At 46.4% G+C, this 24,053-nt stretch overlaps 1 protein-coding gene across 1 annotated transcript in view; it reads left to right on the forward strand.

Annotated features, from left to right (window-relative positions):
* LOC143783129 (uncharacterized) overlaps positions 1–22,989 on the forward strand; it is a 79,797-nt gene extending 56,808 nt beyond the window's left edge. The window contains exon 10 of the mRNA XM_077271427.1: positions 20,612–22,989. Within this exon, the coding sequence (XP_077127542.1) occupies positions 20,612–21,460 (849 nt within the window). The 3' untranslated portion in view covers positions 21,461–22,989. The remainder of the gene's footprint in view (positions 1–20,611) is intronic.
* Positions 22,990–24,053: the final 1,064 nt, after the last annotated feature.

Raw genomic sequence — 24,053 nt, forward strand, 5'->3', positions numbered from 1 at the left:
AATGAAGTTAATAACAATAATAATAATTAAAAATAATACTAATACATTTTATTCACAGTGTAAAATCAAAAGCAAACTGGATTCGTGTGGTGATGGGGTGGGGGTGGGATTATGTGTGGTAATGTGGTGGGGGGCGGGATTATGTGTGGTAATGTGGTGGGGGGTGGGATTATGTGTGGTAATGTGGTGGGGGGCGGGATTATGTGTGGTAATGTGGTGGGGGGTGGGATTATGTGTGGTAATGTGGTGGGGGTGGGATTATGTGTGGTAATGTGGTGGGGGGTGGGATTATGTGTGGTAATGTGGTGGGGGGTGGGATTATGTGTGCTAATGTGGTGGGGGGTGGGATTATGTGTGGTAATGTGGTGGGGGTGGGATTATGTGTGGTAATGTGGTGGGGGTGGGATTATGTGTGGTGATGTGGTGGGAGGTGGGATTATGTGTGGTAATGTGGTGGGGGTGGGATTATGTGTGGTAATGTGGTGGGGGTGGGATTATGTGTGGTAATGTGGTGGGAGGTGGGATTATGTGTGGTAATGTGGTGGGGGTGGGATTATGTGTGGTGATGTGGTGGGGGTGGGATTATGTGTGGTGATGTGATGGGGGGATTATGTGTGGTAATGTGGTGGGGGGCGGGATTATGTGTGGTAATGTGGTGGGGGTGGGATTATGTGTGGTGATGTGGTGGGGGTGGGATTATGTGTGGTGATGTGGTGGGGGGTGGGATTATGTGTGGTGATGTGGTGGGGGTGGGATTATGTGTGGTGATGTGGTGGGGGTGGGATTATGTGTGGTGATGTGGTGGGGGTGGGATTATGTGTGGTGATGTGGTGGGGGTGGGATTATGTGTGGTGATGTGGTGGGGGTGGGATTATGTGTGGTGATGTGGTGGGGGTGGGATTATGTGTGGTGATGGGGTGGGGGTGGGATTATGTGTGGTAATGTGGTGGGGGGCGGGATTATGTGTGGTAATGTGGTGGGGGGCGGGATTATGTGTAGTAATGTGGTGGGGGGCGGGATTATGTGTGGTAATGAGGTGGGGGGCGGGATTATGCGTGGTGATGTGGTGGGGGGTGGGATTATGTGTGGTAATGTGGTGGGGGCGGGATTATGTGTGGTGATGTGGTGGGGGGTGGGATTATGTGTGGTAATGTGGTGGGGGCGGGATTATGTGTGGTGATGTGGTGGGGGCGGGATTATGTGTGGTGATGGGGTGGGGGGCGGGATTATGTGTAGTAATGTGGTGGGGGTGGGATTATGTGTGGTAATGTGGTGGGGGGCAGGATTGTGTGTGGTAATGTGGGGGGGCGGGATTATGTGTAGTAATGTGGTGGGGGGCGAGATTATGTGTGGTGATGTGGTGGGGGGTGGGATTATGTGGGGTACTTTGGTGGGGGCGGGATTATGTGTGGTGATGTGGTGGGGGGCGGGATTATGTGTTGTGATGGGGTGGGGGGCGGGATTATGTGTAGTAATGTGGTGGGGGTGGGATTATGTGTGGTAATGAGGTGGGGGGCGGGATTATGCGTGGTAATGTGGTGGGGGGTGGGATTATGTGTGGTAATGAGGTGGGCGGCAGGATTATGTGTGGTAATGAGGTGGGCGGCAGGATTATGTGTGGTAATGTGGTGGGGGGCGGGATTATGTGTGATAATGTGGTGGGGGGTGGGATTATGTGTGGTAATGAGGTGGGGGGCAGGATTATGTGTGGTGATGTGGTGGGGGGCGGGATTATGTGTGGTGATGTGGTGGGGGCGGGATTATGTGTGGTAATGTGGTGGGGGAGGGATTATGTGTGGTGATGTGGTGGGGGAGGGATTATGTGTGGTGATGTGGTGGGGGTCGGGATTGTGTGTGGTAATGTGGTGGGGGGCGGGATTATGTGTGGTGATGTGGTAGGGGCGGGATTATGTGTGGTAATGTGGTGGGGGCGGGATTATGTGTGGTGATGTGGTGGGGGGGGAGGGATTATGTGTGGTGATGTGGTGGGGGGCGGGATTGTGTGTGGTAATGTGGTGGGGGGCGGGATTATGTGTGGTGATGGGGTGGGGGGCGGGATTATGTGTAGTAATGTGGTGGGGGTGGGATTATGTGTGGTAATGAGGTGGGGGGCGGGATTATGCGTGGTAATGTGGTGGGGGGTGGGATTATGTGTGGTAATGAGGTGGGCGGCAGGATTATGTGTGGTAATGAGGTGGGGGGTGGGATTATGTGTGGTAATGTGGGGGGCAGGATTATGTGTGGTAATGTGGTGGGGGGCGGGATTATGTGTGATAATGTGGTGGGGGGTGGGATTATGTGTGGTAATGAGGTGGGGGGCAGGATTATGTGTGGTGATGTGGTGGGGGGCGGGATTATGTGTGGTGATGTGGTGGGGGGTGGGATTATGTGTGGTAATGAGGTGGGGGGCAGGATTATGTGTGGTGATGTGGTGGGGGGCGGGATTATGTGTGGTGATGTGGTGGGGGCGGGATTACGTGTGGTGATGTGGTGGGGGCGGGATTATGTGTGGTAATGTGGTGGGGGAGGGATTATGTGTGGTGATGTGGTGGGGGCGGGATTATGTGTGGTAATGTGGTGGGGGAGGGATTATGTGTGGTGATGTGGTGGGGGCGGGATTATATGTGGTAATGTGGTGGGGGAGGGATTATGTGTGGTGATGTGGTGGGGGTCGGGATTGTGTGTGGTAATGTGGTGGGGGGCGGGATTATGTGTGGTGATGTGGTAGGGGCGGGATTATGTGTGGTAATGTGGTGGGGGCGGGATTATGTGTGGTGATGTGGTGGGGGGGAGGGATTATGTGTGGTGATGTGGTGGGGGGCGGGATTGTGTGTGGTAATGTGGTGGGGGGCGGGATTGTGTGTGGTAATGTGGTGGGGGTGGGATTATGTGTGGTGATGTGGTGGGGGGCGGGATTGTGTGTAGTAATGTGGTGGGGGGCAGGATTATGTGTGGTGATGTGGTGGGGGGCGGGATTGTGTGTGGTAATGTGGTGGGGTGCGGGATTATCTGTGGTAATGTGGTGGGTGGCGGGATTGTGTGTGGTAATGTAGTGGGGGGAGGGATTGTGTCTGGTAATGTGGTGGGGGGCAGGATTGTGTGTTGTAATGTGTTGGGGGCAGGATTGTGTGTGGTAATGTGGTGGAGGGGCGGGATTGTGTGTGGTAATGTGGTGGGGGCAGGATTGTGTGTGGTAATGTGTTGGGGGCAGGATTGTGTGTGGTAATGTGGTGGGGGGGCGGGATTGTGTGTGGTGATGTACCATGTAGGGCCCGTGATACTGTGTGGAGGGCAATATGGGGCCCATTATACTGTGTGGAGGGCTGTATGGGGCCCATTATACTGTGTGGAGGGCTGTAGGGGGCCCATTATACTGTGTGGAGGGCTGTAGGGGGCCCATTATACTTTGTGGAGGGCTCTAGGGGGCCCATTATACTGTATGGAGGGCTGTATGGGGCCCATTATACTATGTGGGGGGCCCATTATACTGTGTGGAGGGCTGCAGGGGGCCCATTATACTATGTGGAGGGCTGTAGGGGCCCATTATACTGTGTGGAGGGCTGTATGGGGTGCATTATACTGTGTGGGGGGGCTGTATGGGGCCCATTATACTGTGTGGAAGGCTGTATGGGGCCCATTATACTGTGTGGGGGGCTGTATGGGGACCATTATACTGTGTGGAGGGCTGTATGGGGCCCATTATACTGTGTGGGGGGCTGTATGGGGCCCACTATACTGTGTGGAGGGCTGTATGGGGCCCATTATACTGTGTGGGGGGCTGTATGGGGCGCATTATACTGTGTGGGGGGCTGTATGGGGCACATTATACTGTGTGGGGGGCTGTATGGGGCCCATTATACTGTGTGGGGGGCTGTATGGGGCGCATTATACTGTGTGGGGGGCTGTATGGGGCCCATTAATCTGTGTGGGGGGCTGTATGGGGCCGATTATACTGTGTGGGGGGCTGTATGGGGCCCATTATACTGTATGGAGGGCTTTATGGGGCCCATTATACTGTGTGGAGGGCTGTACGTGGCCCATTATACTGTGTGGAGGGCTGTATGGGGCCCACTATACTGTGTGGAGGGCTGTATGGGGCCCATTATACTGTGTGGGGGGCTGTATGGGGCCTATTATACTGTGTGGGGGGCTGTGTGGGGCCTATTATACTGTGTGGGGGGCTGTATGGGGCCCATTAATCTGTGTGGGGGGCTGTATGGGGCCGATTATACTGTGTGGGGGGCTGTATGGGGCCGATTATACTGTGTGGAGGGCTCTAGGGGGCCCATTATACTGTATGGAGGGCTGTATGGGGCCCATTATACTATGTGGGGGGCCCATTATACTGTGTGGAGGGCTGCAGGGGGCCCATTATACTATGTGGAGGGCTGTAGGGGCCCATTATACTGTGTGGAGGGCTGTATGGGGTGCATTATACTGTGTGGGGGGGCTGTATGGGGCCCATTATACTGTGTGGAAGGCTGTATGGGGCCCATTATACTGTGTGGGGGGCTGTATGGGGCCCATTATACTGTGTGGAGGGCTGTATGGGGCCCATTATACTGTGTGGGGGGCTGTATGGGGCCCACTATACTGTGTGGAGGGCTGTATGGGGCCCATTATACTGTGTGGGGGGCTGTATGGGGCGCATTATACTGTGTGGGGGGCTGTATGGGGCACATTATACTGTGTGGGGGGCTGTATGGGGCCCATTATACTGTGTGGGGGGCTGTATGGGGCGCATTATACTGTGTGGGGGGCTGTATGGGGCCCATTAATCAGTGTGGGGGGCTGTATGGGGCCGATTATACTGTGTGGGGGGCTGTATGGGGCCCATTATACTGTATGGAGGGCTTTATGGGGCCCATTATACTGTGTGGAGGGCTGTACGTGGCCCATTATACTGTGTGGAGGGCTGTATGGGGCCCACTATACTGTGTGGAGGGCTGTATGGGGCCCATTATACTGTGTGGGGGGCTGTATGGGGCCTATTATACTGTGTGGGGGGCTGTATGGGGCCTATTATACTGTGTGGGGGGCTGTATGGGGCCCATTAATCTGTGTGGGGGGCTGTATGGGGCCGATTATACTGTGTGGGGGGCTGTATGGGGCCGATTATACTGTGTGGGGGGCTGTATGGGGCCGATTATACTGTGTGGGGGGCTGTATGGGGCCAATTATACTGTGTGGGGGGCTGTATGGGGCCCATTAATCTGTGTGGGGGGCTGTATGGGGCGCATTATACTGTGTGGGGGGCTGTATGGGGCCGATTATACTGTGTGGGGGGCTGTATGGGGCCCATTATACTGTGTGGGGGGCTGTATGGGGCCGATTATACTGTGTGGGGGGCTGTATGGGGCCCATTATACTGTGTGGGGGGCTGTATGGGGCCGATTATACTGTGTGGGGGGCTGTATGGGGCCGATTATACTGTGTGGGGGGCTGTATGGGGCCGATTATACTGTGTGGGGGGCTGTATGGGGCCGATTATACTGTGTGGGGGGCTGTATGGGGCCGATTATACTGTGTGGGGGGCTGCAGGTTATTGCCTCTGACTGTGGTTTTCGTCATGTTTACGGAACAGTTCGCTGTTTGCAAAAAAGAGGCGTGGTCTGCATTGGGCGGGGTTTCTCTCATTGCTGTTCGAACACAATGAACCCTTCACGTCTTCACATTTTAAGCTCCACCCTTTGTCACATGACCATCTTTTAGTTCGTTTAGCTCCGCCTTCTCACGTGACTGATCACATGGTGGTGACATCAGTGACATCATCATCTTGACAGGTCCTTGAGCCACACCCTGTTACTTGCTTCTCTTGCAGACCCCGCCCCCTGCTGTTGTGGTCTCACGTTAGTGACGTCACACAGGTCCTTCAGCGGCAGATCAGACAGGACGGTGCAGGTCGCGGCTTCCCGGACTGTGCGGCTTTGCTGCGGGGCAGAAGCCATAGTGCGCTCACATCCGCGGCTTCAGTTCTCGGCCTGAAAGCAGATTTAAGTTTACCACATAATTGTGATCTCTGAGTGCGGAGAGGAGGAGAGCGAGGAGGCCGGCGCTGCAGGTACCGGCTGTGGGGCGGGTGCGGTGTTCACACTGCGGCGCTGCAGGTACCGGCTGTGGGGCGGGTGCGGTGTTCACACTGCGGCGCTGCAGGTACCGGCTGTGGGGCGGAGGGCGGTGTTCACACTGCGGCGCTGCAGGTACCGGCTGTGGGGCGGAGGGCGGTGTTCACACTGCGGCGCTGCAGGTACCGGCTGTGGGGCGGAGGGCGCTGTTCACACTGCGGCGCTGCAGGTACCGGCTGTGGGGCGGAGGGCGCTGTTCACACTGCGGCGCTGCAGGTACCGGCTGTGGGGCGGAGGGCGCTGTTCACACTGCGGCGCTGCAGGTACCGGCTGTGGGGCGGAGGGCGCTGTTCACACTGCGGCGTCGCCTTCTGTTTTAGTCCCTTTTCTGGATCCACTTGGAGTAGTCGTCGCCTCAGTGGTGAAAATCAGCGGGAAAATTCCCAACAGCAAAGTGTGGCGGGTGTGGGCGCCCCCTGTAATCAGCACCAGCTCGTCTGTCCCATATTCTCCACTGCTGGAGACCGGACCGCCAGTGTAATGTATCTGTCCGCAGCGCTGTGTGACCGACCCCCCCCCCAGGACTGGATTTAAGCTTTTTCAAGCTATTTAAAAGGAACCTGTCACCAGAAAAAAACACAGTTAACCTGCAGGTATGGGGTCAGTCTGCAGGTTAATAGCGTTGCTAACCCGCCCGACAGCTGCGGCCCTGACTGGCAGCCGGCCCCAATTCAGACTGAATCGGTGACATTGCCGGTAAAAATAAAGTAAATTTTCTCGCCGCAGTGTTCGGCTAAGTGCAGGCGCTGGGCAGCTTAGTAACGCTACTGACTCTGTATCTGCAGGTTAGTAGCATTTTTTTCTGGAGACAGGTTCCCTTTAAAGAGGACCTTTGACTAAATGTGTCATGTTGAATTGGACACACAAGATAACAGGCTTCGGTGCAGAGCAGAATAACATTATTTTTGTTTGTTTTTTAATTTTTCCTTCTGTTGCGGAGATATTAGAAATCTAAATATTGGGCACTTAAACAGCTATTTTTAACTCCTTGTGGGTATTTACCAGAGAGATTTCAGTGGGGGCGTGTACTTCTTACTCTTTGTCATGCTGACCAATCATAAGTAGGCAGCAACACTCTGAGGAACAAAGAACACGCCCCCACTCCAAAGTCTTAAAGGGAACCAGTCACCCCCAAAATGGAAGGTGAGCAAAGCCCACCGGCATCAGGGGCTTATCTACAGCATTCTGTAATGCATTCTGTAATGCTGTAGATAAGCCCCCGATGTAACCTGAAAGATGAGAAAAAGAGTTTAGATTATACTCACCTGGGGAGGCGGTCCCGGTATGATGGGCCTCACGGTCCGGTCCAGGGCCTCCCATCTTCTTACGATGACGTCCTCTTCTTGTCTGCATGCTGCGGCTCAGGCGTACTGATCTGTCCTGTTGAGGGCAGAGCAAAGTACTGCAGTGCGCAGGTGCTGGGAAAGGTCAGAGAGGCCTGGCGCCTGCGCACTGCAGTACTTTGCTCTGCCCTCAACAGGGCAGACAAAGTACGCCGGAGCTGCAGCGTGAAGACCAGAAGAGGATGTGGTCGTATGAAGATGGGAGGCCCCGGACCGGACTGCGACGCCCATCGGACCGGACTGCGACGCCCATCGGACCAGAACCGCAGTGGGACCGCCCCTAGGTGAGTATAATCTAACCTCTTTTTCTCATCTTTCAGGATTCAGGGCTTATCTACAGAATTACAGAATGCTGTAGATAAGCCCCTGATGCCGGTGGGCTTTGCTCACCTTCCATTTTGGGGTCGACAGGTTCCCTTTAAGTTTCTATAATAGTATGAGATACTTTATCAAATGCTTTGCTGCAGTAGAGATGTGCTATATCTGCCGCATTTCCCTGATCTACCCAGTCAGTGATTCCATCATAGAAGGAAATTAGATCAGTCTGACATGACTTGTTTGCTACAAACCCATGCTGGCTCTGGTTAATTACTGTAGTCTTATCCAAGTACTTACATACATGCTGTTTAATAGTTTGTTCACAGATCTTTCCTAGTATAGAAGTTAGTCTCACTGGCCTGTAATTTCCTGGCTCAATCTTCTTTCTGTTTGTGAAGATGGGGACAACATTTGCCCTTCTTCAATCTTCTAGAACTTCTGTTTTCCAGGATTTTTCAAAGAGTCTGGCTAGTGGTTCTGCACTTTCCTCTAACTCTTTCAGGACCCTAGGATGTAATTCATCTAGACCAGGAAATGTAAATTCATGCTAAGTATTCCCGCACCATCTCTCTGTTTGTGTGGATTCTTTTATTCCTTCGATGGCACCATGAAAATCAGTTGATGTTACATTTGCTTTCTTAGAGAACACAGATGCAAAATAGGAATGTAAGAGTTTGTTCTTCTCAACATAATTTTTGACCACTTCACCCTTTTTATCCTGTAAAAATCCTATAGCGTCTTTGCCCTTTCTTTTGCTTTTGACATAACCCCCAAAATCCTTTTTATTGCTTTTGGTCTCCCTTGCAAGCCTTACTTCATTTCTTGCTTTAGCTGTTCTAACCCTTTCCCTGCATTCCCTGCAAGCAGCATTATATTCTTCTTTAATATCCCCCTCTTTCCATCTGATATACATTCCTTTTTTCCTTTTTCACAAGTGATTAAGTTCTGTGTTCATCCATCCTGGTCTCTTTAAATGCTTCCAATTCTTTCTTGTTTTTGGGATTGTTACCGACTGTGTCATGAGAATTTCATTTAGGAAAATTTCCCATCCTTCTTGGACATTTCTGTCCTTCAGAACATCCGGCCATTGGACCTTTCCTGCCCTGTTTCTGAGTCCATTAAAATCTGCCTTTCTGAAGTCCAACCTTAAAGTCTGAGTCCTCGCTGGTCTTCCTCCTGTTGTAATCCAAAATTCGAGGATTGGATGATCGCTGACTCCTAAATTCCCGGCCACCTTTACTTCCTCAACCATTTCCTCCCTGTCGTTAAGAATTAGGTCCAAGATTGCAGATCCTCTTGTTCTCTCTTCTACCTTTTTAAAGATAAAGTTGTCAGCAAGAAAAGATAAGAATTTTCTGGACCCAGTACTTTTGCCTGAGAGAGATTCCCAATAAATATCTGGATAGTTAAAATCTCCCATGGACACTGTTATACTTTTCTGAGAACAGAGACATCTGATGTAAGAAGAGTTTATCCATATCTTTAGTCTGTCCAGGTGGCATATAGTAAACACCTACAATAGTGTCCTTTGTGTTCTTCTCTCCTTGTATTGTTACCCAGTTTCTGCAGAGCCACCATTCTCTGAAGCTTGGATCTCTGTGGAGATATACGTTTTCCTAACAAACAATGCAACAGCTCCTCCCCTCCTGTTAATCCTGTTTCTAATAAATAAGTTGTAGCTTTCAAGATTTGTATTCCAACATGTGTATCATTCCACCAAGTTTCAGTGATTCCAATGACATCATATCTCCCTTCCTGTGTTAGCAGCTCCAATTCTCCTTGTTTGTTTCCCATGCTCCATGGTCAAGAAACCCAAAACGTTGCTCATGACACCATTGACGTAGCCAGTTGTTCACCTGTAGTATCCTGTTAAATCTCCTTGGTCAATGTCCATCCACTGGGATGATGGATGAGAAGACTACCTGTACTACCAGTTCCTTCACTTTCCGGCCTAGGTCTTCACAGTCTCTGCCTATAGTTTCTAGGTCCTTTTTTGCGGTTTCATTTGTTCCTACGTGTATTAGTAGGCATGGGTGGTCGTCTGTATCACTGAGGAGTCTTGATGCCCTATCAGACACATCTTTGATGTGGGCAGTGGAAGACAACACACTTCTCGAGAGGTGATGTCTGGTCTGCAGATAGCGGCTTCTGTTCCTCTCAGTAAGGAATCCCCCAGGACCACCACTCTCTCTTCTTCTTCACCACAGCTCTTCTTTTTTTTTTTCCCTTCATGAGACCTCTGATTTCTTACTGGGGTGTTCTTTGTAGGCACAGCACTTTATGTACATCTTCATAGTTGTCCTCTGTGAGAGCCTGGTAGCGGTTCTTCACCGGTATGGGTGCTAACGGCCTCCTCATCCTCCGGCGTCTTTGGGTCACATGCTCCATTTCTCTTCTTCTGCAGATACATTGAAAGCTGCTTCTCTCCGAACATTCTGAATAGTTATTTCTGCCGTCATTACCTTCTGCAGGAACACTGAGAAATTCTTCTCTTGGAACATTCTGCGGAGATTCTTCTGCTCTGTCAAGAAATCCTCATCTCCTGTGGTGAGCTTCAGTACAGATATTCTCTGCTGAAGACTTTGCGCGTTTTCCTCTAACAGAGTCACAAGCTTGTATTTCTGGCACGTAAACTTTGTCTTTTCCTCTGACAAGTCTGTAAACATATAGCGCACGTTGCAGCACCGTATGGGGAATCTCCTCCATGTGGAACGAAACAAATTTCTGCCGAATCAGGTTAAAGATTTGTGCGCCGTCAGGCGCATGGTTAGAAGATTCCATCCAGTTACACCCAACGATCCTCAGCCTCTTGGCAACTCTTCACTCTTCCCAGAATGCACCAGGAACATGCAATTTACCTCCTTCGATCTTCAATTCCTGCTTTTCAATAATAATCGCCACACACAGAAGATCCTGCTCCCTTTTGTCACTTTAGCAATGACCAGAAATATAAAACAAGCAGCTATTTATCCCACCCAATAAATACCATGAAAAAGAAAAGTCAGAACTGCTGGTTGCGTCACCTTTCCTCACAAAATCAATGGGATATAAAAGACAATCAAAAAGTCACATGCAACTCAAAACAGTACAAATAAAAACTGCAACTCATCGCAAAAAATGAGCCTTGACACAACTCCATTAACAGAAAAATAAAGTTATGGCTCCCAAAATCTGGTGATAGAAGAAATGTTTTTGGGTTGTAAAAAGTATTTTATTGTGAAAACATAGTACTGGGGTGTCACGCATTCATTTATTGAAGACACCTTATGGGTCAAAATGACCACTACAGCCCTTGATAAATGCTTTGAGGGGTGTAATGTTCAAAATGAGGTCACTTCTGGAGGGTTTCCCCTTTTGTGATACCTCAGGGGCTGTGCACATATGATACGGTTTCCCTTGTGATTCCTCTGGGGCTGTGCAGATATGATATGGTTTCCCCTGTTGTGATACCTTAGGGGCTCTGCACATATGATATGGTTTCCCCTGTTGTGATACCTCAGGGGCTGTGCACATATGATATGGTTTCCCCTGTTGTGATACCTCGGGCTGTGCACATATAATATGGTTTCCTCTGTTGTGTTACTTCAGGGGCTCTGCACATATGATATAGTTTCCCCTGTTGTGATAGCTCAGGGGCTCTGCACATATGATATGGTTTCCTCTGTTGTGATACTTCAGGGGCTGTGTACATATGATATGGTTTCCCCTGTTGTGATACCTCAGGGGCTCTGCACATATGATATGGTTTCCCCTGTTTTGATAGCTCAGGGGCTCTGCACATATGATATAGTTTCCCCTGTTGTGATAGCTCAGGGGCTCTGCACATATGATATGGTTTCCTCTGTTGTGTTACTTCAGGGGCTCTGCACATATGATATAGTTTCCCCTGTTGTGATAGCTCGGGGGCTCTGCCCATATGATATGGTTTCCCCTGTTGTGATACCTCAGGGGCTGTGCACATATGATATGGTTTCCTCTGTTGTGATACTTCGGGGGCTGTGCACATATGATATGGTTTCCATTGTTGTGATACCTCAGGGGCTGTGCACATATGATATGGTTTCCATTGTTGTGATACCTCAGGGGCTGTGCACATATGATATGGTTTCCATTGTTGTGATAACTCAGGGGCTGTGCACATATGATATGGTTTCCATTGTTGTGATACCTCAGGGGCTGTGCACATATGATATGGTTTCCATTGTTGTGATAACTCAGGGGCTGTGCACATATGATATGGTTTCCATTGTTGTGATAACTCAGGAGCTCTGCACATATGATATGGTTTCCTCTGTTGTGATGCCTCAGGGGCTGTGCACATATGATATGGTTTCCTCTGTTGTGATACCTCGGGCTGTGCACATATGATATGGTTTCCTCTGTTGTGGTACCTCAGGGACTGTGCACATATGATATGGTTTCTCCTGTTGTGATACCTCAGGGACTGTGCACATATGATATGGTTTCTCCTGTTGTGATACCTCAGGGACTGTGCACATATGACATGGTTTCTCCTGTTGTGATAGCTCAGGGGCTCTGCACATATATGGTTTCCCCTGTTGTGATACCTCAGGGGCTGTGCACATATGATATGGTTTCCTCTGTTGTGATACCTCGGGCTGTGCACATATGATATGGTTTCCTCTGTTGTGATACCTCGGGCTGTGCACATATGATATGGTTTCCTCTGTTGTGGTACCTCAGGGACTGTGCACATATGATATGGTTTCTCCTGTTGTGATACCTCAGGGACTGTGCACATATTATATGGTTTCTCCTGTTGTGATACCTCAGGGACTGTGCACATATGATATGGTTTCTCCTGTTGTGATAGCTCAGGGGCTGTGCACATATGATATGGTTTCTCCTGTTGTGATAGCTCAGGGGCTGTGCACATATGATATGGTTTCCCCTGTTGTGATACCTCAGGGGCTGTGCACATATGATATGGTTTCCCCTGTTGTGATACCTCAGGGACTGTGCACATATGATATGGTTTCTCCTGTTGTGATACCTCAGGGACTGTGCACATATGATATGGTTTCTCCTGTTGTGATACCTCAGGGACTGTGCACATATGATATAGTTTCCCCTGTTGTGATAGCTCAGGGGCTCTGCACATATGATATGGTTTCCATTGTTGTGATACCTCAGGGGCTCTGCACATATATGGTTTCCCCTGTTGTGATACTTCAGGGGCTGTGCACATATGATATGGTTTCCATTGTTGTGATACCTCAGGGGCTCTGCACATGTAATATGGTGTCCGAAAACCTTGCTAGCAAAATTTGCTCTGTAAAAGCCAACTAGCTCCTTCCTCTCTGAGCCGTCCGTGTACACAGACAGTAGTGTGTGACTGCATATAGGGGACTAACTGTGTAACAAGTTGTGTGCTTCTACTACTAAGAAACATTAGGACAAAATAGCATTTTTAATTTTGTATCATTCCCCTCTGCATTAATTCCTGGGGCGCTCCTGAAGGGTCAACAAACGTCTTAAATACGCTCTTGAACACTATAAGGGGTTTGCATTTTGAAATGGTGTGATTTGTGGGGGGTTATGACACATACTGGACATTTCTCAAAGGCACGCGAGTATTGGATCTGCCCCTAAAAAAAAAAAAAAAAATTCAGAAAGTCTTCAAAATGTAAATGATTGCTGCTAAACCTAAAAGCTCCCCATAAATAAGTGTACCTATTAACCCCTTCACATATGGGTTTGTCATGGCTATCATGCAGGACACAGGAGCTGTGCCCGCGCGTTCGCCACCGGGAGCTCGGCTTAAGGTGAAGCCAATACCCAGCTGTTACGTTCACCCCCGCCCGCACCGCACCAGTCATTTTAACCCCCAAAGTGCCACAAAAGATATTGATCGCAAAATTTAGAAGGCTGGGAGAGAGAGGTGGCTCCCTTCCAATCAACGCTCCTGCGAGATCACTGCAGGGGCCCGATCGTTGCAAGGTCGTCATTACCACCTCCGGGTCACCCAGCTACATCGTGCCTGTTAGACCATGCCAGCAGCATAGCCTCAGAGGCTTCTGACTGGTATAATGCATTGCAATGCTTGTGCATTATACCACTGATCGCAGTACAAAAGGTTAAAGTCCCATAGAGGACAACAACACTGAAAAAACATTAAGAAAAAAAATCACAAAATAAAAAAATATTATCAATAAATACGTATATTTTTGTAAAAAAACATAAAAATAAACAAAGTGCACATGTTTGGTATCGCCGTGTCCGGAATGACCCGATCTATAAAACTGCCTCACTAGTTATCCCCTTCAGTGGCAAAAACAATGCTTTACCATACCGCAAAACAAAAAGGGAAATAAAACACAATCACAAAGTCCAATGGAAATAAAAATGGTATAGTTGAAAACATCATCTTGTCCCACAAAAAACAAGCAGCCATACAGTTCCATCAACGGAAAAATAAAAAAGTTATAGCTCTCAGAATAAATCAAAAATGGTTCTTATTGTGTAGAAGTGGCAAAACATAAAAAAATTATGTAAATGTGGTATCGTTGTAATCGTACTGACCCCAAGAATAAAGCTGCCATATCAATTTTACCAAACATGGAACGGAATTAAAAAAAACAGGAAAAAGAAAAACAATTCCTGAATTGCTGTTTTTGTTCATTCTGCCTCCCAAAAATTGGAATAGAAAGCGATCAAAAAATGTCTCCGAAAATGGTACCAATAAAAATGTCAACTCCTTCCGCAAAAATCAAGCCCTCACATGACTGTAAGCAGAAATATAGGAAAATTATAGCTCTCAGAATCTGGCTATGAAAAAAATAGTTTTTCCAATAAAAGCGACTTTTAGTGTGTGATGGCACCGAAACATAAAAACCCGATATAAATCTGGTATCACTGTAATTGCATCGACCCGAAGAATAAAGTCACCTAATCACTTATACCACACAAGGAATGGCAAAAAAAACAAACAAACAAACAAAAATCTTCATGCTGTTGATTTTTTTTCATTCTGCCTCCCAAAGATCACAGTAAGGCTCGGCGCACATTTATCCTGTGCTTTACGTTGAGCACTTACACCAGGGTTTCTGTGTAAATCTCTGAAATACATGATTCAGATGGAATATCTGTCTGACGATTCCCTATAATGAGGCAGATGGAGGCACTGTTGATGCCATAGGACATGTAATCCGGCAGTGTCTGTATTTTTAAGCGTACATAAAAATGTGGTCCAACACAGTTTTGTACACTTTTCAAAAGGACACCGCTGAACAGAGGCCAGACTGAGTCCAGATTAACTCTGCTACTTCGTTATAGTGAATGGTTCCCTTGGGGGTTTCATCTGAATCACGTCATGAGATTTAGGTGGAAACCCCGATATAAGTGGTCAGCGTAAAGATCAGGATAAATGTGTTCCCAAACGTTATGTAAAATGCTCCCAATAAAAGCTTCAACTCAATCCATAAAAAAAGTAAGTCCCCACTCAGGTCTGTCATCTATAAACGGAAATATAGGGGACTTCCACATTACTGGTAGCACAAAGAATCTAGAAACGCGAAATGGCTCCTCACCCTGCAAAAGAAATCAAGCAAATTCTGCGCTCCCAAATCCAAATGTCCCTCTCCCTTCTGAGCCCCAGTGTGCCTAAACCACGTTTGGCTTTTCTGTAGTGATGAGAGTCCGCCTACCTAACAGTAATTTTTTCCTCACGTATTGGATATTGTGTACTCGGGAGAAATTGCACAACATATTTTGGGGTCAGGACGATGCTCTTAGAGGAGGGAGCTGGCCGTGTTCAACGTTGGAGCTGATGTGTCCAGAAGGGTTTAGCCACTGAAATCAAAACATTGATTAGAGTTTGATTAACAAAATGAGGTCTCTCGGAGGATCCAGATCATTTCATGATGTGGTGATGGAAGTCTTCTCCAATGTCGGGAAGGTTAGCAGTTTATTGATTAATGAGGGGAGATTGGTTGAAGGAGGAAGATTGTCTCCCGTAGAAAGATCTATGTGACTAATTGTGAGTTTATACATAGTGATATTATCAGCATCTCTCCAACACAGGATTACACACTAGTGAAGACGATCTGTACGAGGACATCATGATGGAGAACCACCCGCGTCCCACATCGCAAGGTAAGAGGAGACGTAAATACATTGTAATTAGAAAATTGCTATGTAATTTGGTCTTTGAGAGTGGTGCTCTTCTAAAAGTAGATGGCCAGTGTGTATTATATGGTGGAACTAAAAATCAATGAAACATCTCACCAGACGTTCAGTGGAGAACTCCTAAAACTTTGCAAAATACAACGTTCTGGCTGTCGAAAGGTGAAAGCCAAAGAAATGGGTTTGTTCAGATGAGCAGAAGAATTGCCAACATTTCATTCAGTAACAGTATTCAGTTGCAAACTGTGGCCCACAGCTGTCTCTGTTTTGTTGTTCGGCATGTTGGCATTTGCTGCTTTTTCTTAGACGTGTGTAGGTTTGTTCAAGTCTGCATGGATAATGTGTATACGAGTGTACGACCCGCATGAAGACCCACTTACAGCTCGTGAAACGTGACTCCTAATGCCCAGCAGACTGACTACTTCACAGATGATCTGATTTGTTATAATCCGCACACACAAAAAAAAAAAGTTGATCTCTTCCCAAAGGTCAAAATCGTATCCCCAGCAGCGCAGTGAAACGTCACACATTGTGGGGTCCCATAATAACGGCCAAGTGTCAGGGACTCTGGTGACATTTTAATGTATTTGAAGATGGGTTTCCTTCAACTCGTCTAAATTCATACATGTTTGAGTCTCTTTCATATGCAGAAAATTGAGAAGGATGAACTGGAGTCTTGGTGTAGACCAACCGCTCCGGGCCTGATTTTGTTGTGTGGGCACGACTGTGTTATCTTGGTGTTGTTGACGAGCACAACATTATTATATGACCCTCATAAGTAAAACTAGAAGAGGTGATGAGAGAAGTGTGTGATGTATGGTGAGATCTCCAGTCAGTCAGGGACTCCACCACTGTGTCTGTATCACCCACAGATGGATCCAGGAGGAGAAACCCACCAGAGAGATGTCCCCGTCCTCTGTGTACCCCAGGCCGTCCAGAGGAAAATCACAATGTCCTGGACAATCATCAGGTAGATGGTGCTGAGCTGTTACCCAAATACGACCATAAAGTTACTGAACCACTCACTGTTCATGTTACGCTGTTGTTTTCTCTGATTAGGATGAAAATCTGATGAATATTAAGGTTGAGGTTATAGATGAAGAGGAGACGGAGGCCGATCAGCCGTGTAAGGAGTGGAGACCATCACCTGTTTTAAAGAATGTCATCTAGATACAACTTCCATCATCCTATCATCACATGCAAACTATCTGTTCTGTGTCTCCTACAGATGAAAGAGACCCCCCAGAGAGATGTCCCCGTCCTCTGTGTTCCCCGGACCGTCCAGAGGGAAGTCACAACGTCCCGGAGACTCATCAGGTAGATGACTCGGAGCTCTTACTAAAATACGACCATAAAGTTACTGAACCACTGTTCATTTTACATTATTGTCTTCTCTGATTAGGCCGAGAATCTGATGGATATTAAGGTGGAGGTTACAGAGGATGATGACGATGATGGAGAAGAAGAGAAGACTGAGGACGATCAGCTGTGTAAGGAGCGGAGACCATCACTGGTTGTAGAAGAACGACATCTGGATACAACTCTCATCATCTGATCATCACATGCAAACTATCTGTTCTGTGTCTCCTACAGATGAAAGAAGCCCCCCAGAAAGATGTCCTCTGTATTCTCCGGACCGTCCAGAGGGAAGTCACAACGTCCCGGAGACTCCTCAGGTATAAGGAGCTGAGCTTTGTATCAAATCTGCGGTCACAGATATCAGAGATTTTGGGTGGTTTCTGTTAGTTCAAAGGTTTCTACACTTGAGGAGAGGGTAGAAAGTGCTGGTTACAAAGCATAAGAGTCTCACAGCTCATATATTGGATCTAACTCTCAGACTATTCTTTTCTCCATGTCTTAGGCCGGTGTCGCACACCCATGAAACATAGACCAGGTCTTACAATCTGAGCAGGGTCTGACCACCGGGTCTCCAGATCTTGGCAAACATATATGGCTATGAAGGAGTCCGCTCAGGTCAGGAGACCGGCGATCTGCTGGGCTGTGTTTCCCTGGTGTGTGTAATCGGCCTTGTTTTCACCCCCTTTAGACTTTGCATCTGGTTTCTACAGATCCCCACTAGTTTGTCAGGCCGGTAAGGAAAGTTGTGGCTTTGGCTCCCTAGTGTGAGAAGATGTGCTTGCTACTTTGGGCTACATGTACCAGATTATAAACCTAATTTTTTATGCTTGGTGGAGTAATAGTAAAAAAAATATATATCAATGCTGCATTTATTTTTTGTTTGATGAAGTGTTGGAGGTAATTGCAGTGATCACTTCATTCATTCTGCCGACTCCATCATTTATGTGGCATTTTTTAAAATGTTTTTTCTACTTTCGCACAATGAAATTCGTATACTTGTCATTGCATAACGCGAGCCAGGACACTTTATTTCCTCAGTGATGTACAAGGACTTGTTTCTTTAGATTTTGTTGCTACTACTTTGAGGCGCAGAACCTATTCCTATACCTAGAATGTGATCATTTCATAGTTCTGATCATTTTGGATACGGCAGTACCAATCATGCCTTGAGTTTTTTTCAGTTTTAGTTTTTTTTAAATAAAGGTTTTTGTAAAAGACCAAACAAATCTTTGGACATTTTTTTAAAAAATTTTTTTTTCACAAAGCATTACTCTTTATATATATTTTTGTATTTTTTTTAGGCCCAGAAAAGTAATATTTTGCCATATTACTGTAGTACAACGCATTATGCCTGTCAGTTTTATAGTGACAGAACAGGCAGCCGAGTAGAGAAAGTAGAGAAACTAATAGGATTCCCTATATAACCATTTTTAGGCTTTCGACCATAATAACAACAACTTAATCCACAAGGGAGGTCACACACCCGAATCTGCACCTCACCCGGGGCGATACATTCTGCAGACTTACACTATGGGACCATAAATACGTAGTTTAAGCATCAGACCCTTTATGGCAAAGGAAAGGATCCACTGATACATATTAAATATCTTGAATGGCCCTATGCCAAATTCGTGGACCAACAACAATCACTATGGACACTCCAAAAACCATAGATCATACACAAAAAATGGCGTAAAAGTCCAAACCAAGTTATAAAAAATCAATATATTTTTATTACCAAATTACTAACCTACATCAAATAAGTAGACCATAACAACAAGGCACAAACAAAACTCATGTGTGAAAGGACTCATATACCGTAGTAACAGGGCTTGCTAGCAGACCTACATAACATTGCAACTTTAAGGTATTTAAATGGCATAGTCACAAAAAATTGCATAGTGCAAGAAATAGTGCATTAAATATAAAAGGGGGATCTCCCGTAAATATGGCTGGCATGAAATCTGAATATATTCATGACTCCAAACTACATAGTCGCTAAAACGTGTGGGGAAATACCCACTGAAGGAATGCTGGACTCACCCATAGAGTATCTGTCAGTATACGTCCAGTGGCAGCCCCGACGCGCGTTTCGCGTGGGTTTCCTCTGGGGGCTGCCTTTATGGCAGCAGTAAAAAGTCATTTGTGTGTTAATATGGTCAAGAGGTTACTGTAGTTTTGTGATATAAGATGTCCATCTTCTGAATTCTTCCCTACGAGTTACAGGACCGGCTCTGTCTCCCCCATTAGAGGGTTTCTTTTCCTAGTTACAGACATTCACAGACAACTTGCATTCCACTTGTGTTGAACAGTGAGATTTTTCCATCTGTCAGGGTGAAGAACTGACGATTATTAAAGTGGAGGTCAAAGAAGAAGAAGAAGAAGAAGAAATAATGATGGGCGACCCACCGCGTGTGAGTAAAGTGGAAGAGGAAACTACAGTTTGTGTTAAACTAGGTATGTAACAGTGAATGTAGAAAGTGAGTCCATTTCCCTTACTGGCACAAAAAAAAATAACATTTGGAAATAACAACATAAAATAAAATTATCCAATAAACAGAATGGTCTCAAATTAGAATTTGACTTCTGATAAATAATATGTGCACACTGTATCTTTTAAATGACGGAGCACCCGGTGAAGCCACTTTGGGAAAACCCTGGGTTGAAACTTTCGCCATCATTCTTGGCATCTTTTCCTCCATACTTTTAGGTTTAAAATAAGAATGTCACTTCTTTTCGGAAACCCTGAAGCAGTGACAAGACGTTACATAGTTGTGCATTATGTTCATTTTATGGGGGTGCTTTTTCAGGCGGAAATCCACATGAAAATGAGGCCATGTGCACATAGCCCAAAACAGTACAAAGCCTATCCAGAAAGGATACCCAAACTGATGCGTTAACAAAGGTCATCCCAAATAAAAACAAGGTCTTTAATAAGTGGCAGTAAGTTTTGTAAAAATGTCTGTTTCTGTTGATTAGATTTTTGAGATGAAGAAGAAAGTTGATTCAAATGGGATAGACAATAAAAAGGAAAATTAGTGTTAGACGTTTGTCTACTTTAATTTAAAAAAAAAAAAATCACTTTTTTTTTTTTTAATCCTAACAGAAAATTGGTGTAAGAACTCTGAAAAAAATATTATCTCGTCAAAAAATTATAAAGGAAAAGGTGAACCTAACAGTCAGTGCTGCTCAAGAGAAAAGATCATTAACGTTAAGGCACATCCAGGACTTCACAGTACAGATCTATTGTGTAATCCTCCTACTTCTGAGGAACCTTCTACTGGTCAATCACCGAATAGAAGAACTCCTGCCATGGACAAGCCATACCAGTGTACAAAGTGTGAGAAATGCTTTACAATTAAATCACGTTTTATTACACACCAGAGAACTCACACAGGAGAGAAGCCATTTTCATGTTCCGAATGTAAAAAATGTTTTACAAGTAAATCACATCTCGTTACACATCATAAAATTCACACAGGAAAGAGGCCATATTCCTGTTCAGAATGTGGGAAATTTTTTGCAAGTAAGACGCATCTTGTTACACATGAGAAAACTCACACAGGAGAGAAACCATACTCCTGCTCAGAATGTGGGAAATGTTTTACAGATAAAGCAAATCTTGCTTCGCATGGGAGAATTCACACAGGAGAGAAGCCGTATTCATGTTCAGAATGTGTGAAAAGTTTTATAAAGAAATCTCAGCTTGTTACACATCAAAAAATTCACACAGGAGAGAAGCCATACTCATGTTCAGAATGTGGGAAACGTTTTACCGAAAAAGCCAATCTTGCTTCACACAAGAGAATACACACGGGAGAGAAGCCGTATTCATGTTCAGAATGTAGGAAGTGCTTTAAAGATAGAACTAGTCTTGTTAACCATGAGAGAAGCCACACAGGCGAAAAGCCGTATTCATGTTCGCAATGTGGAAAATGTTTTAAGCAGTATTCAAATCTTGTTAGACATGAGAGAACTCACACAGGAGAGAAGCCGTACTCCTGTTCACTGTGTGGGAAATGCTTTACGGGTAAAGCAAATCTTGTTATACATGACAGAATTCACAGAGGAGAGAAACCGTTTTCATGTACCCAGTGTGGGAAGTGCTTTACAGATAAATCAAGTGTCATTAAACATCAAAAGAGTCACATACGGGAGGAACCAGTTTGATTTTCTATATGTATATAATGATTTAGAAGTAGATCATGTTTCATAATTGACTAGAGAATTATTATTGAGTAGAAACTATTGTTGGAATGGGAGAAATGCTACAAGAGAAAAAGATGACTTTAGTAGAATTAGATTGGATCTTCAATAAAAAAACAAAACAGGATCCATGAAGAAAATGATTATGGCTATAATGAGGAACACAAGCCTTTTTTTTGCTACAAATGCTATTTATTACTTTATTCATAAATTCATCTACACTGCATGAGAATACAGTGGAAAACGTAAGGACATCCCATACAAAGTTTGTAATTTTTTTTACATATCCTGATTCAATCTTCATTCAAGTTAAACGTGGTTCAACTGAATTAAGAAATAATTGTAGATACGCCGTTACCTGTGTCTCAAATACCTGGTGATGTCCCTTTGGCAAAAACACGAAAGACTTGCCTATCTTTCCATAATAATTTTCTTTCGTTATTCTGCTCTCCCAATTTTGGATTAAAAATAATGATGCAATATAACATCCAAGATCCACAAGTGTGAATGAGACCTTACTGCCTTTTATATATGGGATGCACAGCCAGTTTTACATTCTGGTATATGGTACAATATCTGCTTGCTGTCATCTCCTGCTTATCATCTTGCAACATTCCTTTTAATGGTACAGTATCTGCTTGCTGTCATCTGCTGCTTATCCTGCAACAGGAGATGTTATCTGGTGCAAGGTGTTATAGCATATGGATGTAGCCAGGCCCAGCGCCTTTGATCATGTAACCTCCTCTGGTGTGTTGGCCAATTGCTAATTTATCCCAAATCAGGTTCCACAATCCCTTTCACCTGATCCTCTACTTAGTCCTATAAATTTAGTAGCATTCTAGGGGGGCACGTGTGCTGGTCAGGCACGCGTCTCCTGGCAGCAAAAGTATCGTGAAGTGCAGTTATTTCAACGGCAGTTAGTCATGGCAGGAGTCAGGACCCCACTCTATGTATTTGTCTCTTTTGGGTATGTCTGCTGAGTAATCACATCTTATTACTTGGGTTAATAGAAAAGCTAGATCCATCTTACCTTCACCATGTTTACATATGCCCCTACAGTGTTTGCTCCATTAATCCTCACTCTCCTCCGCTATCCCCAAACCCCAGCACCCTCTAACCAAATAATCATCTCCTTCCCTCATTCCTCCCCACCTGTCCTCCTCTGCTGACCTGCTCCTCAACCTCAAATCTGTCCTAATAAAACAAGCCGGCCATTCTCCTCCCACCTGCTCTCCCTTTCTCTGCTTCTCACTGCTGGTGACATGAGATCTCCCAATACTGGACCCCCACAGCTCATACCTCCCATTACTACCCCCTCCTACCACTCCCTATCTAATATGAACTACCGCAATCTTTCCAACATAAAACCCGTGCCCCTGACGCCCCCCCCCCCCCTGCTCCCTCTCTCTGGAGCACTCTGGAATGCCCGCTCAATCTGCAATAAGCTTCATGTGATTCATGACCTTTTTCTCTCTCACAATCTTGCCTTCCTCGGCCTCTGACACTGCCTCCCCTGCTGCACTGTATTATGGCGGCCTCCACTTCACCCACACCCCTCGCCCCGACAACAGACATGGTAGAGGAGTGGGCCTTCTCCTTTCTTCTAACTGCACCTTTAACCCAATCCCACCTATACCCTCCCTTATCCTCCCCTCTTTTGAAGTCCACTCTGTCTGCATCCACTCTCCCTCCAACCTCCAAGTGGCCGTCATATACAGACCTCCTGGCCTGGCCACTGCCTTTATTGACCAATTCTCCACCTGGCTTCTTCACTTTCTGCTGACATTCCCACCATCATCATGGGTGACTTCAACATCCCCACTGATGCCCCTCAGTCAGCAGCCTCCAAACTTCTGTCCCTTCCTTCATCTTTTGGACTTACTCAGGGGTCCTCCGCAGCCACCCACACAGACGGGCATACACTAAACCTGGTCTTCACCCATCTCTGCTCTCTAACTTCACCACCTCCCCCTCCCTCTATCTGACCACCATCTGCTCACTTTCTCATCCCTGTCCTCCTAACCGGTCACCAATGTCCAGCAACATGCGCACCCCCGCAGAAACCTCGCACACCTAGACACCCGCACACTCTGACTATCCTACCACTTTCATCAATATCCTCACTCCACGGCACAGACACTGCCACTGCTTTATACAATGCCACTCTCGCATCAGCTATTGACACGGTTGCCCCTCTCCTTCATGGCAGAGTGCGATGTATCAATAGACAACCCTGGCACAATAACATCACTAAAAAGCTCCGGCAAGTGTCCAGGGTTGCAGAGCGGCGTTGGAAGAAAACACATTCGCAAGAAGACTTCACTGCATTCAAACAGGCAACACTCGCTTTTAAATCTGCTCTCACCTCTGCTAAACAGGCCTACTTCACAACCCTCGTATCTTCACTATCCTACAACCCCAAACAGTTATTTAAAACCTTTAACTCCCTCCTCCGCCCCTCACTGCCCCCTCCAACCTCCCTCATCTCTGCTGAGGACTTTGCCACACACTTTAAAAATAAGATCAACCAAACAAGGCAAATGTTCATTGTTCAACC

This window comes from Ranitomeya variabilis, chromosome 6, assembly GCF_051348905.1.
Source record: "Ranitomeya variabilis isolate aRanVar5 chromosome 6, aRanVar5.hap1, whole genome shotgun sequence".
In the NCBI taxonomy this organism is placed as follows: Eukaryota; Metazoa; Chordata; class Amphibia; order Anura; family Dendrobatidae; genus Ranitomeya; species Ranitomeya variabilis.